Genomic DNA, 15441 nt, shown 5'->3' on the forward strand with positions numbered 1-15441 from the left:
CTCCTGAGATTTTGGTCATGAGGAAATAAGTCAACGCCAAAATCAAAAATGGAGGTCATCGGGTTGAGTCAGACACGTCTCAGTGAGTGGCACTCCTCTCTCTCAAGTCAGAAGGTTGTGGGTTCAAGTCCTACCACAGAGACTCGAGCATCTAATTTGAACTGATGCGCCCAGTGCGTAGAGGGAGTGCTGCACGTTGGAGGTGCCATCTTTCAGATGAGACTTTTAAGACCTCTACCCTCATCAGGCGGATGTAAAAGACCCCATTTCATTATTTCGAAGAGGAGCAGGGGAGTTCTCCCCGGTGTCCTGGTCAACACTTGAGTCTGAACCAAAATTATCAAGATAGATGATTTGGTCAGTATCTCAGTCCTGCTTGTGGGATCTTGCTGTGCAAATCATTGACTGTCACATTTCCTACAATGCAACAGTGACCACACCTCAAAAGTACTTAACTGGCTGTAAAGTGCTTTGGGATACTCTGAGGTTGTGAAAGGTGCTGTATAAATGCGTTTTCCCTGTTACAATGTCCTATTACTACAGCAACTCATCCATGCAGTGTTTTGAGATGGGTTGTGCCACAGTGAGCTATAATCACTTGCTACTCTGTGCACCAACGTCAGCATCAAGTGCTGCTCGGGAGCAGTATGGGTTTGATGAAGAATAAAGCTCCCTCTAATTTTCCGACTGTAGGCCTTAAAACCCAGCCTCAGCACAGCACTCTCTATAGCACCACCAGGGCTTGGGTTTCACACTTGGCATGCAGGCCAAGTCAGCGGGCCCAGGAACGGACACAAAACGCACTCTCCCCCCCCTCCCCCACCCCGGCGATCGGCCCCCGAACACAATTTCATGCTGGCCGGCTGGCCAATCAACGGGCAGCGAGCGTGAAACGCGCTGAGAAAGCCTCAGCGCTGCCGAAGGGGGACGGACGCCGACCAGAGTGAGGGTGCAGGTGGGCGGGCGCTTCCAGTGAGCTCCCTGAAGGCAGGCACAGCTGCTGTGGATCTGCCTCAGGGAGCCGCAGACCTAGGCAGATTAAAAGGCAGGAAGAAAATGCACCAAACTGCGTCCGTGCAGCACATTCAAGCTCCTGACAGCGGAATTCAAAGAAACATCAGCCCCCAGATATCGTTTTTTTTATTATATTTCACCCCGGCCATTTCATCCCACTCTTGGATGAGGCTTCGTTTAAATCGGGCTGCCCGCCTGCCCATTTTGCCCGTGTGACGAGCGTGAAATCACACGGGCAACATAAAATCGTGGGCAATAGGGTTTTCTAATGGCCTCAATCGGCCCTTTAATTGTCGGCAGGTGTGGCTCTGACTCCCACGCGTGCCCGCCAACCTCAATATTGCTCGTGTGCGCAATGACGTCGGGACGCACTCCCCAACGTCACTTCGCACGCGTTCAGGTCGGGCACGCGCCCACCCGATCAGCATAAAATTCAGGCCCGGGACTTTGTGTCTCCCACCTGAACAGTCAGAGCAAACCTTCGGCTGGTGGTGGTGTTCCCACCTTAGAATCAGAGGTATTTGAACCTCAATCGACAACACAAAGACCGACTTATCTGGTCATTAAGGGCTGGATTTTGAGCTTGCCTTGCGGGCACGCTCCCGACACGCACGAGCGTGAAATAGCGCGCGATGGCATCGAACGAGCGTCCCGACGCCATCGCGCACTGGCGCGATGTTTCCATCGGTGGGCACGCATTGGCAGCCAACAATTAAGGGGGCTGTTAAGCCCATTAATAAATTAATTAAAGTGAATTTTTCCCTGCCCATCCAACCTTACGGTTGGCGGGCAGGTGAAAAGGCCAAGCGGCCTTTGGACTTTTGAGGAAACCTCAGCCACGGGTGGGGTGAGGCTTCCGATGTTAATTAAAAATAAAATTAAAAAACTTTTAATCTCATTCTTAACACGTCCCTGTTTATGTGACAGAGTCACATGGTTGGGGGGGTGGGGGGCATGTTTACCTTAATTTGAAAATCTTTATTTTTAAATGTTAGAAATCTTCAGCTCCCTGAGGCAGCTCTCTGCCTTCAGGGAGTGTTCACTGCACGCTCCCCCAACCCCCGCGCTGACTTCCGTGCTCACCCTACCCCCCCCACCCCCCAACCCACCCGGGCAGCGCTGAGTGTTTTAGCGCGTGACTCGCGCTGGCTGGCCGATTGTTGTGCGGCCGCTCCCGGGCCCACCCGCTGAGCCCACCCAGCGAGGGTAAAATCCTCCCCTGTTTGTGGGAGCTTGCTGTGTGCAGATTGGCCACCGTGTTTCCCACATTCAACAGTTCAAAGTGCTTCATTGGCTGTGAAGCACTGAGACATCTGGTTGTCATGAAAAGTGCTATCTATATAAATGCAAGAAGTTTTTCTTTTTCACTGCTGTTAATTGGATCTTGGCTGCTCCAATTCCCTTTGTTGGATCTGAAATACTTTTGAGAAATGTGATAAGGCAATAAATATGCCTTTACCTTTAATTTATCCTTAATCCCACCCTTCCCTCCATTTGTCTTTTCAAATCGACCTTCCAGAATGATCCTTCCCCATTCTTTTTCTTTGAAAGCAATTCCTATTGCTGTCGCTTCTGTCCCATTTAGACTCCACTTCAGAGAAGTAACATCTGTCATGGCATCACAAGGAGGAGGGGAAGGGGAAAGGGAAGGTGGGGAGAGGACAAGGCAGCTGTCAGCTTAGATCCATGAATGAGAGAGACACTGGCATCAAAGCAAAGAACATAAGGAACAGAGTTAAGCTGAGAGGGTCACCAGTAAGATGCAAAGAGCTCAAACTCCAATAGTTAGGAGTCGAAGGGGAATTTTAACCGAATTACCAGTCATTGATAGAGTGAAGATGATGGATAAAGTTGATGGGAACTGTTTTGTTTAGAGGCGGGCTCTAGAAAGGAATTTGCACATCAGGGGTAGGTAGGGACATGTATTCCTGTTTTCGATTGCACATCAGTATTACGACAATAGCCATTGATTTTTAGTATGGGATAGGTTTCTGGAAAGAGGAAAGATTGAATGCAATGGTGAAGAAGCTAGAAGGTGGGGATTAAGGGCAATAGAGAAAGTAGAGAGACGTCTGTTGGGTCTCAAAGCTCTTTCCAGAGTCTGAAAAAGTTAGGTTCTTACAACATCAGCTTAACATCTGAACTAAATAAAAAATAAAAATCGAACTTGTTCATTGCATTACTACCCATTACATTAGTGAAGTCTGGTGCTCTGGCCATTTTGCGGACAGATACAGCTGTTAACTATGAAAAGGTAACCAGTTAAAATACACTGAAATACAGAAAAACACAATTAACATCTGCCATTTCCCGAAAGGTTTATTGACACAGTTACAATTCAGCAGTGAATCAGACTAATCACACAGTCTGCAGCAGTCACCGGCAGTAGGTGAAATTTAAATTTTAATAACAAGATGCCCCTCTGGAACACGGAGGGAATTTGTAGCATGCTATACAGTCAAAAAAAGGGATGGCATGGCTGGAACCGAGAGTGTGAAAATCTCCGGGAAATGCAGCCAAAGACAAGGCTGGAGGGAGAGAGTGCACAGTTAAACCAGCGCCATTCAATCCCGCATCAACACAAATTGCGAAAGGAGTGAACTTAGCAATGATTTATCGCCACAAGTAATGATTTGATCACGTAACTAATGAGTATGCAATCTTGAAATATACAACTCATTAATTATTGAAATATAAGCATCGCCTTTACTCATTAAAAAAAGGAATTTCACCCCAAGGAACAGAACCTGGATTTTCCAAAATGGTACTTACGCTTCATTATTTTTTTTTAGAGGGGCATTAATTCCATAAAGATCTGGTATGAAGAAAAGCCCACCAAAAATGACTCAAACATAAGCTTCTAGTGCACGTATCACTCCGTGTGCAATCCTCTCCGAACTTTCCCATTTAGGTGGCTCTGAACCCTGAATCACTGGAGAGGCCTTGCCTGCTCCGAATCTCGCTGCGATTGCATTTCCCCCATCAAGCTCTCCCCCCTCCCCACAACCGACCCCATCAGCACCACCGCCATCCAGCACTACAACAACAAGCATGATTTGACAAACACCGAAGGCGAGTGGGTTTCGGAGGCTGGGCTTTTAAAAGCGGACAGCGGTGAGGGTCACGTCCCCTCCAATTTCCAGTTCGTTGATCAGCTGGATCGGTTGGTAGCGATGATTGAAGTCAAAGGCGTGACGTCCATTTACAGAAACCTTGAAGGAAGAGGGCTCACACAGAATGGTAAGCTGACAGAGTAAGAAGGACACACGAATGGTCAGATTGGTGACTGCCAGTCCTGCCACTACCCACCCACATCCCAGAACATAATGAGAACGACCACACAGCAAGGAAAGCAACCTTGGCCGTCTATTCCTTTCCTATACAATGGCAAATGGTGGGGTGGGGTGGGGTGAGGGGAGGGGTAGCAAGCTGTAACCACCAATTTATAATGTTGACGGATCAGGTTTTTATTAGCGGATGATGGCACCTGGGCTCCAAGGGTCAAACTGCAAAGACGATTTATCAAATTAGGGTGCATTCCCTGGGTTTTACAAGGCTAAGGGTTGATTTAATTGAGTATTCCAGATACCAAGAGGAACTGAGAAGGTCGATGGTAAATGTTTCCACTGGTTGGGGAGTCGAGGACTAGGTGCACAGCCTAAAAATTAAAACCAGGTCTTTCAAGAAGTTAGGAAAAATGTGGTACAAAATGCGGTAGGAGTTAGGAACTCTCCTCCGCAATGGCAGTTTATGCTAGGTAAGTTATTAATTTAAAACTGGGATTTGTGGATTTTTTGTTAGTTCAGGTGTTAAGGGATATGGGGCAAAGGCAGGTTTATGGAGTTAGGTCACAGATCAATCACAATCGCATTGAATGAAGGAACAGACTCAAGGGGCCGGATGACCTACTCCTGTTCTGATGTTCCAATGATGGGGGGGGAGGGGTCCACTTCACACAGGCAATGCCAAGACCTCTGGGACGGAGTTACAAAGGGTCCTTTCAACAGTTACCCAGCCAAAAGGTTAAGATGGAAAATCAAGGCTCAGCCTCATTCTTTCGGTTTTTATTCTTTTCTCGTGTCTGATAATTGGGATATTGTTTTATAACTCGCCAATAACTCTAGGACATGTTGTGTTGATGCTGATGTCCTCCTGGGAATGGATTTCAAATTCAGGGCTGGTACAGGAGGCCAACGGGGGCTGTTGTATTGGAGGTTTTTTTTGGAGTCGTTTGCACTGCGCTGTTCATCATGACATTTCACTATGCTGAAGGCATATATAAATGCAAGCTCTTTAAGCTGTTACAGAATGTTGAACACACCTACACGTCCAAAATGAGCAGTGAGAATAGATTTCAGGCGATCCTTCAATTAGGAAGCAGAAGATCCTGAGAGAGGACGACATTCCCAGTTATGGAAAACAAGCTGGGATGAGAGGATTGTTGGGTCACTTGTCACCTCTGGGAGCTTTATGCAACTGCATTGACGAGTCGGAGATGAATTTGCAAAACATTTTCCTAATTAGGCTTAATCCTTTTAATGCTCTTTCCAGGGTACTGGGGGACCAGGAGGGCAAAGCAAACGGCATTATTGATTGCGGCAGATTTGATGGGCTTTTGCCATTCTATTGGGTATTCTTGGACAACACGCTGTGGAACACTTGTTAATGTAGCTGAGTGTATGCCATCTGGTTGACAACACATTGGGATTTTTTTAGAATGGTACAGCAAAGAAAGAGGTCATTTAGCCTATCATACCTGTGTCAGCTCCTCGTAGAGTTATCCAATTATCCAACAATATCCCAAATATCAGACACTGTGACTGTGAACTAGTGATAGGTGTGCACCATGTGTACTGTGAACGAGGGATAGATGTGCACCATGTGTACTGTGAACGAGTTATAGCTGTGCACCATGTGTACTGTGAACTAGTGATAGGTGTGCACCATGTGTACTGTGAACGAGTGATAGGTGTGCACCATGTGTACTGTGAACGAGGGATAGGTGTGCACCATGTGTACTGTGAACGAGGGATAGGTGTGCACCATGTGTACTGTGAACGAGGGATAGGTGTGCACCATGTGTACTGTGAACGAAGGATAGGTGTGCACCATGTGTACTGTGAACGAGGGACAGGTGTGCACCATGTGTACTGTGAACGAGGGATAGATGTGCACCATGTGTACTGTGAACTAGTGATAGGTGTGCACCATGTGTACTGTGAACGAGTGATAAGTGTGCACTATGTGTGCCGTGAACTAGTGATAGGTGTGCACCATGTGTACTGTGAACTAGTGATAAGTGTGCACTATGTGTGCTGTGAACTAGTGATAGGTGTGCACCATGTGTACTGTGAACTAGTGACAGGTGTGCACCATGTGTACTGTGAATGAGTGATAGGTGTGCACCATGTGTACTGTGAACTAGTGATAGGTGTGCACCATGTGTACTGTGAACTAGTGATAGGTGTGCACTATGTGTGCCGTGAACTAGTGATAGGTGTGCACCATGTGTACTGTGAACTAGTGATAAGTGTTCACTATGTGTGCTGTGAACTAGTGATAGGTGTGCACCATGTGTGCTGTGAACTAGTGATAGGTGTGCACCATGTGTGCTGTGAACTAGTGATAGGTGTGCACCATGTGTACTGTGAACTAGTGACAGGTGTGCACCATGTGTACTGTGAATGAGTGATAGGTGTGCACCATGTGTACTGTGAATGAGTGATAGCTGTGCACCATGTGTACTGTGAATGAGTGATAGGTGTGCACCATGCGTACTGTGAACTAGTGATAAGTGTGCACCATGTGTACTGTGAACGAGTGATAGGTGTGCACTATGTGTACTGTGAACTAGTGATAGGTGTGCACCATGTGTACTGTGAACGAGTGATAGGTGTGCACTATGTGTGCTGTGAATGAGTGATAGGTGTGCACCATGTGTACTGTGAACGAGTGATAGGTGTGCACTATGTGTACTGTGAACTAGTGATAGGTGTGCACCATGTGTACTGTGAACAAGTGATAGGTGTGCACTATGTGTACTGTGAACTAGTGATAGGTGTGCACCATGTGCACTGTGAACGAGGGCTAGCTGTGCACCATGTGTACTGTGAACGAGTGATAGGTGTGCACCATGTGTACTGTGAACGAGGGATAGCTGTGCACCATGTGTACTGTGAACGAGTGATAGGTGTGCACCATGTGCACTGTGAACGAGTGATAGGTGTGCACCATGTGTACTGTGAACGAGTGATAGGTGTGCACCATGTGCACTGTGAACGAGTGATAGGTGTGCACCATGTGTACTGTGAACAAGTGATAGGTGTGCACCATGTGCACTGTGAACGAGGGCTAGCTGTGCACCATGTGCACTGTGAACGAGTTATAGCTGTGCACCATGCGTACTGTGAACTAGTGATAGGTGTGCACCATGTGTACTGTGAACCAGTGATAGGTGTGCACCATGTGTACTGTGAACTAGTGACAGGTGTGCACCATGTGTACTGTGAATGAGTGATAGGTGTGCACCATGTGTACTGTGAACTAGTGATAGGTGTGCACCATGTGTACTGTGAACTAGTGATAGGTGTGCACTATGTGTGCCGTGAACTAGTGATAGGTGTGCACCATGTGTACTGTGAACTAGTGATAAGTGTTCACTATGTGTGCTGTGAACTAGTGATAGGTGTGCACCATGTGTGCTGTGAACTAGTGATAGGTGTGCACCATGTGTGCTGTGAACTAGTGATAGGTGTGCACCATGTGTACTGTGAACTAGTGACAGGTGTGCACCATGTGTACTGTGAATGAGTGATAGGTGTGCACCATGTGTACTGTGAACTAGTGATAGGTGTGCACCATGTGTACTGTGAACTAGTGATAGGTGTGCACCATGTGTACTGTGAATGAGTGATAGCTGTGCACCATGTGTACTGTGAATGAGTGATAGGTGTGCACCATGCGTACTGTGAACTAGTGATAAGTGTGCACCATGTGTACTGTGAACGAGTGATAGGTGTGCACTATGTGTACTGTGAACTAGTGATAGGTGTGCACCATGTGTACTGTGAACGAGTGATAGGTGTGCACTATGTGTGCTGTGAATGAGTGATAGGTGTGCACCATGTGTACTGTGAACGAGTGATAGGTGTGCACTATGTGTACTGTGAACTAGTGATAGGTGTGCACCATGTGTACTGTGAACAAGTGATAGGTGTGCACTATGTGTACTGTGAACTAGTGATAGGTGTGCACCATGTGCACTGTGAACGAGGGCTAGCTGTGCACCATGTGTACTGTGAACGAGTGATAGGTGTGCACCATGTGTACTGTGAACGAGGGATAGCTGTGCACCATGTGTACTGTGAACGAGTGATAGGTGTGCACCATGTGCACTGTGAACGAGTGATAGGTGTGCACCATGTGTACTGTGAACGAGTGATAGGTGTGCACCATGTGCACTGTGAACGAGTGATAGGTGTGCACCATGTGTACTGTGAACAAGTGATAGGTGTGCACCATGTGCACTGTGAACGAGGGCTAGCTGTGCACCATGTGCACTGTGAACGAGTTATAGCTGTGCACCATGCGTACTGTGAACTAGTGATAGGTGTGCACCATGTGTACTGTGAACCAGTGATAGGTGTGCACCATGCGTACTATGAACGAGTGACAGCTGTGCACCATGTGTACTGTGAACTAGTGATAAGTGTGCACTATGTGTGCTGTGAACTAGTGATAGGTGTGCACCATGTGTACTGTGAACTAGTGATAGGTGTATGAGTAATGCTTCCCCTCTGCTGTGCCTTAGCTGCAAGCTGGTTCAGGGACACACTGGAATGGCACTCACCTCGAACGGCTGTCCAGGAGAAAATGGATTTTCAGGCAAACTCCTCTCCTCAGTGCCCCAGGAATTCTGCTTGCGGTCGTTGCGGATAACAAGTTTCTCGGTGGCGAATCGAGGGCTGATGTGAAAAGCGATGTCAAGCGAATTGCTTGGCTTCAGATTAATGAAAAAACTGGCAGAGAGGAAGAAAACGCAGAGTATAAGAGCAGGCAGCAATGGGGCCTTCCTATGGCGCTATGCAACAGAGGAGATTTGACATCATTATTGAATCATGAATCGGATCTAGTTTTTTCCCCTCATGGTCACCCTAACTCCACATCCCCCTCCCCCTGCCCCCAAACTGAAGCAACAAGGAAAATGTTTGACCTCCTACAACATTCCGGGTCCAGTCCAGTCTGGTAATGGATCCTGCATGGAGCAACACAGGGCCGGACAATGCTGGGGACTAACTCCAAAAGGGTCCTCCGTTAAAACCACCAAGTTCAAGGATCCAAAGGTGCTCTCTGGGAAAATCCAGGTCGTGGAATCACCCTCAACATTCCCACACTGAATGCTGGTCTGACCCCTGCCCAATTAAACGGAGAATGTCAGGAGGTCACCTACTTGTCACAATTTGGTTTGACAATCCCCTGAATGAAAATAGTTCGCAAGACAGCGAGTCCTCCGGGGATCAGAGCCTGGTACGGAACTTGCTGCAAGGAAACATATTTTTGAGAATTAAGAAATCAACTATTCATATCGTCACCACAATCCTTCCCAGACTGGGCAGCTGAAACGTGAAGAAGCGTTACAAAGGCACACAACAGCAGGAGGTTGCACGGGAAGGGTTGATCAGAAGCACTGCCGCATGTCAAACAATGACGTTAGGGCAAAGGGACACAAGTTTAAACGAGTAGAAGGCAAATGTTAGAACTGATGTCAGGGAAGGTGTCCTTCCACACCTTGGACTGGGCTGCTGGGCATTCACTAAGGCAAGGTGAAAGGCCCTGGGGGCTCATCTCCCATGAGGGAGAACTGAAGGTTGTGACAGAGAAGGGGGCAGGGACTTGAAACCTTCTGAAAAGGGATGGAGAAGGGATGAGCAAAGATGAGCCATCCTCACCCACTATTAACCTGTGAGAGGGGCAGCACAGCAATGCAAGGCTGGCACTGCCATCTGCATAGCCAATGGATTAGAAACTGGATTGAAATGTTGATTATTTGAGCTACTGTGCAGCCTGGCATCACTTAAAACTAGTCCCCTCCAAAAATTCAGAGCCAATTCTGTCCAGTCTCCCCCATGCCTCCAGCCAACGCCACCACACCCTTGGGTAGGGAAAATGGCAAAGCCATTCTCCTCAGCAGCTCCTGGTTCCACTTTCAAATGCTCATTATCAGAGAGATTGTTATAACTAGGTGTCCCTTGTATTTTCTTCCCAGGTTTCCAGAACACGGCCCACGTGTCTCTCATGCTAGGTGGGCGAGGGAGGTACGGGCAAGGACCCTCTCAAGGCTCAGAGTCCCAAATGAGGCAGCCTGTTGAAGGTCCCGCGTTGTCTCCCCGATTCGGGTTTGACAAACATGAAGCAATCTAGTATAAAGCTAACCGAGAGGTCACCCCAATAAAATTAATGGTTCTTTTTCCTTTACAGAACGTGTGCTATGCATTCCAGCATATTTCTTTTTAATTCCAGATCTCTAACATTTGCTGCTTTCACTTTTTATGGAATAAGAACAAATAAGTCTTGATTTATTTGATTTCTCTCGCTATCCTGAATGTATTAGGACTTGACCCCAGCACAGCCCTGACGCAGTCCATGAAGCAGTGTGTGAGGCTGAGCCTTCACCCTATCTAGAAAATGATGCAAAGGTCTGAGAGAGTAGACAGAGAGACGTTCCCACTTACGGGGATAATCCCAAACTGGGGGCTATAAATGTAAGATGGTCACTAATAAATCGATTAAGAAATTCAGGAGAAACGTCTTTACCCTCAGAGGGGAAATCGCGACCAGAAGTGGCTTAGGCAGACTGTAGAGCTGCCTTTAAGGGGGAACTAGATAAACACGAGGAATAGAAGTATATGCTGATAGGGTGAGATGAAGTAGAGCAGGAGGAGGCTCATGTGGATCAAAACTCCCGATGTGTCCAAATGACCTGTTTCTCTGCTGCCTGTATATTCCATATAATCCTACATTAATTGTTTGAACTCTCAGGCCCTTGCCCTCTTTCTCCAGTAGAGGGCGGCAGCAGCCAGTTAGCTGTCTGGTCTTTTTCGGAGGAACCTCTATTCCACAGTGACTTATCAGGATGTCTCTGCAGGGCTCGGTGACTGCTGAACGTCACTGGAGGGAGAATTTATTTACACCTAAACAGCAATGGAACAAAAGAGGATCCCTAGTGACACTTAGTAAATGACTCTGCATGCTGTGAGGAAGGGGAAAGTAGCTCTATCCCGGGTGTGCCAGGCTATTAGATTTCACCAGGCACTGTGACGGAAGGAGTGAGATCAGCTGGTCTCCCAGTCCTGACTGCTATCCTGACTGGTTACAAGTGCAGTTGGAGGAAACTGATGGACTAGCTGGTGATGCACCTGTAGTCGAATAGCCTGACACCGTTCTGTTTTTTTGTGTGGGAGCATTGCCACTTGGGTCAAGTACCAAAGGGCTGCCTGCCCCAAAAGGGGTCAGCACCTTCAGAAGATATGGGCTGAAAATGATGGGGAGAAACAGAGAGGGGGAAAGAGGGAGAGAGAGGAAAATAACAGTGTGAGGAGTGCTGTGTCCAAAATAAAAATGTTATGAAAGATTCAAAAAGTCCCTCATCGGAGGCTTCAATAAGTAAAGATTCATAGTTAACAAAACATTGATTTGATACATAGTGGAGTGATCATTCTCAAGAAAAATGCTGGAATGGAGAATAGAGACCTTGGCTGCAATTAGAGAAGCCTTAGCAGCCTCCAGAGGGGGTGGGGGGGGGGAATAGGATCTGAGTTCCTGATGATTGGAATCGCTAACAATTTGGCCATTAGTTTAAACTCAGTTCTGGTGCTTGATCCTGCACTCCAACAGCCACATTGATACACCTCAGGGACCAGTGACTGCCGCAATGGAGATAAAAACAATTCCAAGAAATTTTAACAAAGTGCAATGTTTCAACACAAGGAATTCAATCTTTTATTTCTAGTGAGGTAACCAATTGGTCCAAGGCATCAACTTTATTAAGTCAACTCATTAACTCATTTCCATGTGACTCTCGGGCTTAAACCAAGCGAAATTCTAAAAAGGGAATGTGCATTCTACTGAAAGAACAAATAAGCTGTTAAAAAAAATTATAGCATTTGTTTTGCAATTTCTATATCCTCAGTTGGTTGAAAGCATTGCCTAGCCAGTGAATTAATTTTTAAGTGTGGGGACTGTTATCGCACAGGTGAATGTGGGGGACAACTTGCCAATTTGCAACAGAGCAAGATCCCACAAGCAGGGTTGGGTACCACCTTGGAGCTCTCCTCAGCACAAACAGCCTGGCAACAATTATAGGTCTAGCTCACAAGTGGCCTCTTGGGCATTGGTGGTGAGGCTACACAAGGAATTGCTCCCCACTCTGAATCATTAAAAGTGGGAGAAGATGGGAGAGAACATATGCAATAGAAGAGTTATAACAACAACTTACATTTATATAGTGCCTTTAATGTAATAAAATGTCCCACGCCTCTTTGCAGAAGCATTATCAGTCAAAATTTGACACCGAGCCACATGTTAGGACGGATGACCAAAAGCTCGGTCTGAATGGTAAGTTTTAAGGAGCATCTTAGAGGAAGAGAGAGAGAGGTGGGAAGGTGAAAAGTTTTAAGGAGAGAATTTCAGAGCTTAGGGCCTAGGTAGTTGAAGGCATGGCTGCCAATGGCAGAGCGATTAAAATAGAGGATGTGCAAGAGGCCAGATTTGGAGGATTGTAGAGATCTTAGAAAGTTGTAGGGCTGGAGAAGGTTTCTGAAGGTAGGGAGGGAGAAGGCCATGGTCAGATTTGAAAACAAAGATGGGAGTTTTACAATTGAGACATTGTTGGACCAGGAGCCAATATAGATCAGAGAACACATGGGGGATGGATGAATGGGTCTTGGGTGCAATTTAGGATATGAGCAGCTGCGACAGAGCTTTGATTGAGCTCACGTTTATGGAGGGTGGAAGATAGGAGACTGGCCAGGAGAGCATTGCAACAGTCGTAGCTTGAGGTAGCAAAAGCATGGACAAGGGTGCCAGCAGCAGATGAACTGAACAGGAGCAAAGACAGGCGAAATTATGGAGGCATAGAGGATATGGGGTTAGAAGCTCATCCGATGGCCAAATGGGACCCAGGAGGTTGGGATGGGGTGAAATCAATGGGATGTGGTGAAATCAATGGGATGTGGTGAAATCAATGGGATGTGGTGAAATCAATGGGATGCGGTGAAATCAATGGCCAGAGAACGGAATTTGCAACAGGGGCTTCTTTATTCCCAATACTTAACTGAAGGAAATTGTTGCTCATCCAATGCTGGATGACAGACAAGCAGTGTGACAAATTAGAGACCGTGGAGGGGTCAGGAAAGGTGACGTTAATTGATTGGACTGGTCTATAATCCACTAGCAATAAGTTGAAACTTACCAAATTGGTAAAGGCAGTTTGGGCAAACACGGAACCAGCCTAGAATTAAACAGAGAGAGATTGTCACAATCATGAAAATGGCTAAATAATTAAAAATTCCAACGTTTGATTTGTGTATTCACTGACTAGAGGTTGAAACTTCGTCTCATCCAACGCCTCAACAAGAAACTTTGTCTAATCACCACCTTCAACACCTCTTTGTCCTTTTGTCTATGACATCTTTTGGTTATCTCCACCTATCACTGGCCCTCTATCCAGCTCTACTTGTCCCACCCTCTCCCTTAAACCAGCTTATATTTCATCTCTTTTCTATTTTTACTTAGTTCTGCTGAAGGGTCATTCGGACTCAAAACGTTAACTGTGCTCCTCTCCGTAGATGCTGCCGGACCTGCTGAGTTTTTCCAGGTATTTTTGTTTTTGCAAGGTTTATGTTACTGGTTTAAAAATCCAGGGGACACAAGTTCAAAGTGCACTGTGCAAGCTGGAGCAGGGGAACTCAGTTCAAAATGAAAGCTGGAAATTAGAAAAGGCTGTGATCAGTAACAGTGGTCATGAAGGTTTTGGATTGCTTCATAAACACAACTGGTTTGCCCACATGCTTCAGGGAAGGAAATCTGCCATGTTTACTCAGTGTTAACAGGACTAACAACGGAGAGAGAATAATCTCTGAGTAGGGGGCGGGTTGGAAGGCAAATTGTTTGTAAATCTCCCTGAATATCATTTTTCCCTTCTGGAAGGATCATGGAGAAGTGGGATCTTTTGGAAACCACCAGGTTGGCCACTGCCCCAGATGACATAAGTATAGGTACTGAATTGGCATCAGAGCATAATCCAATCCTGTGCACACCTCTCATCCTTTCCTGCAGGTGTCAACAATAGTATCAGGAGCACGAAGTCGGAGTGATCTTCTCCCCCTCCCCTGCTCCCACCCCCACGGTCCTTGCCTCAACTAAAGCAAACTGACTGTGACTGGTCAACTCAGCAAAAAGGCCCACATGGAGTTCCGTCGAACTCTATGCTTTCCCCACTAACACCCGAATTGCCACATCCAATAAAAATGCCAGTTGGAAAGAACAAACTTTATATGTGATCACTTGTCTTAGATAACATAGAATTACATGGAGCATGCAGCACAGAAACAGGCCATTTGGCCCGATTAGCCTGTTCTGGTTTTTAAACTTCAGGTGAGTTTCTTCCCATTTCACCTATCGCATCTCAGCCTTTCAGCATACCTCTTCTCTCATGTGCCCGTCCAGTTTCGTTTTGAAAGCCTCCATTTGTCTCAACCACTTTCAGTAGTAGCAAGTTCCACACTCTAACCACTCGCTGAATAAAGAAATTACTCCTTATTTCCATAGAGGATTTTTTAGTAACTATCTCCGATCTGTGCCCCCCACCCCACCACCCCCAGTTTTGGAATCTCCCACATTTTTTTCTCCTTCATCCACCCTGGCCAACCCATTCATAATTTTAAAACCTCTACATCTTCCATTTTCTAAAAAAAAAGACCCAATCTGATTAATCTTTCCCAATAGCTGTAATTTCTCAATTTTTGTCGATCTTTTTTGCACTTTCTCCAGTGTTAATATATCCTTTTTATGGAGGCCAGACCTGTGAACAGCACTGTAAATGCAGCCTGACCAGGGTCTTGGAAAAGGTTATCCCAATTTCACAACTTTTGAATTCTATGCCTTAGAAATAAATCCTAGCGCTTCATTATTACTTTGAACTGCTTTGCTGACCTGCAAAGTTTCATTTATTGTTGATTTGTTAACCTGTATCCCAGGATCCCTTTGCTCTGCTTCCTACTCAGTTTTTTAAAAGATGTTCCATGGCCCTCATAGGTGTTAACAGCACAGAAGGAGCTCATTCGGCCCATCGTGTCTGCACCAGATGTTTCTGTTTTTCCTGCCATAGTGCATCAGCTCACATTTATCTGTGTTAAGGCTTGTTTGCCG

At 46.3% G+C, this 15441-nt stretch overlaps 1 protein-coding gene across 2 annotated transcripts in view; it reads right to left on the reverse strand.

Annotated features, from left to right (window-relative positions):
- Positions 1-3315: 3315 nt before the first annotated feature.
- Positions 3316-15441, reverse strand: part of LOC144684402 (galectin-4-like) — a 31251-nt gene continuing 19125 nt past the window's right edge. The window contains exons 5-8 of one of the 2 annotated variants that reach the window (XM_078548132.1): positions 13484-13522; positions 9464-9552; positions 8864-9032; positions 3316-4259 (exon numbers count right to left, since the gene is read on the reverse strand). In XM_078548132.1, the coding sequence (XP_078404258.1) occupies positions 4113-4259; positions 8864-9032; positions 9464-9552; positions 13484-13522 (444 nt within the window). In that variant the 3' untranslated portion in view covers positions 3316-4112. The remainder of the gene's footprint in view (positions 4260-8863; positions 9033-9463; positions 9553-13483; positions 13523-15441) is intronic. The other variant, XM_078548133.1, reaches the window with a different exon arrangement.

Source organism: Cetorhinus maximus, chromosome 9 (genome assembly GCF_964194155.1).
Source record: "Cetorhinus maximus chromosome 9, sCetMax3.hap1.1, whole genome shotgun sequence".
Lineage (NCBI taxonomy): Eukaryota > Metazoa > Chordata > Chondrichthyes > Lamniformes > Cetorhinidae > Cetorhinus > Cetorhinus maximus.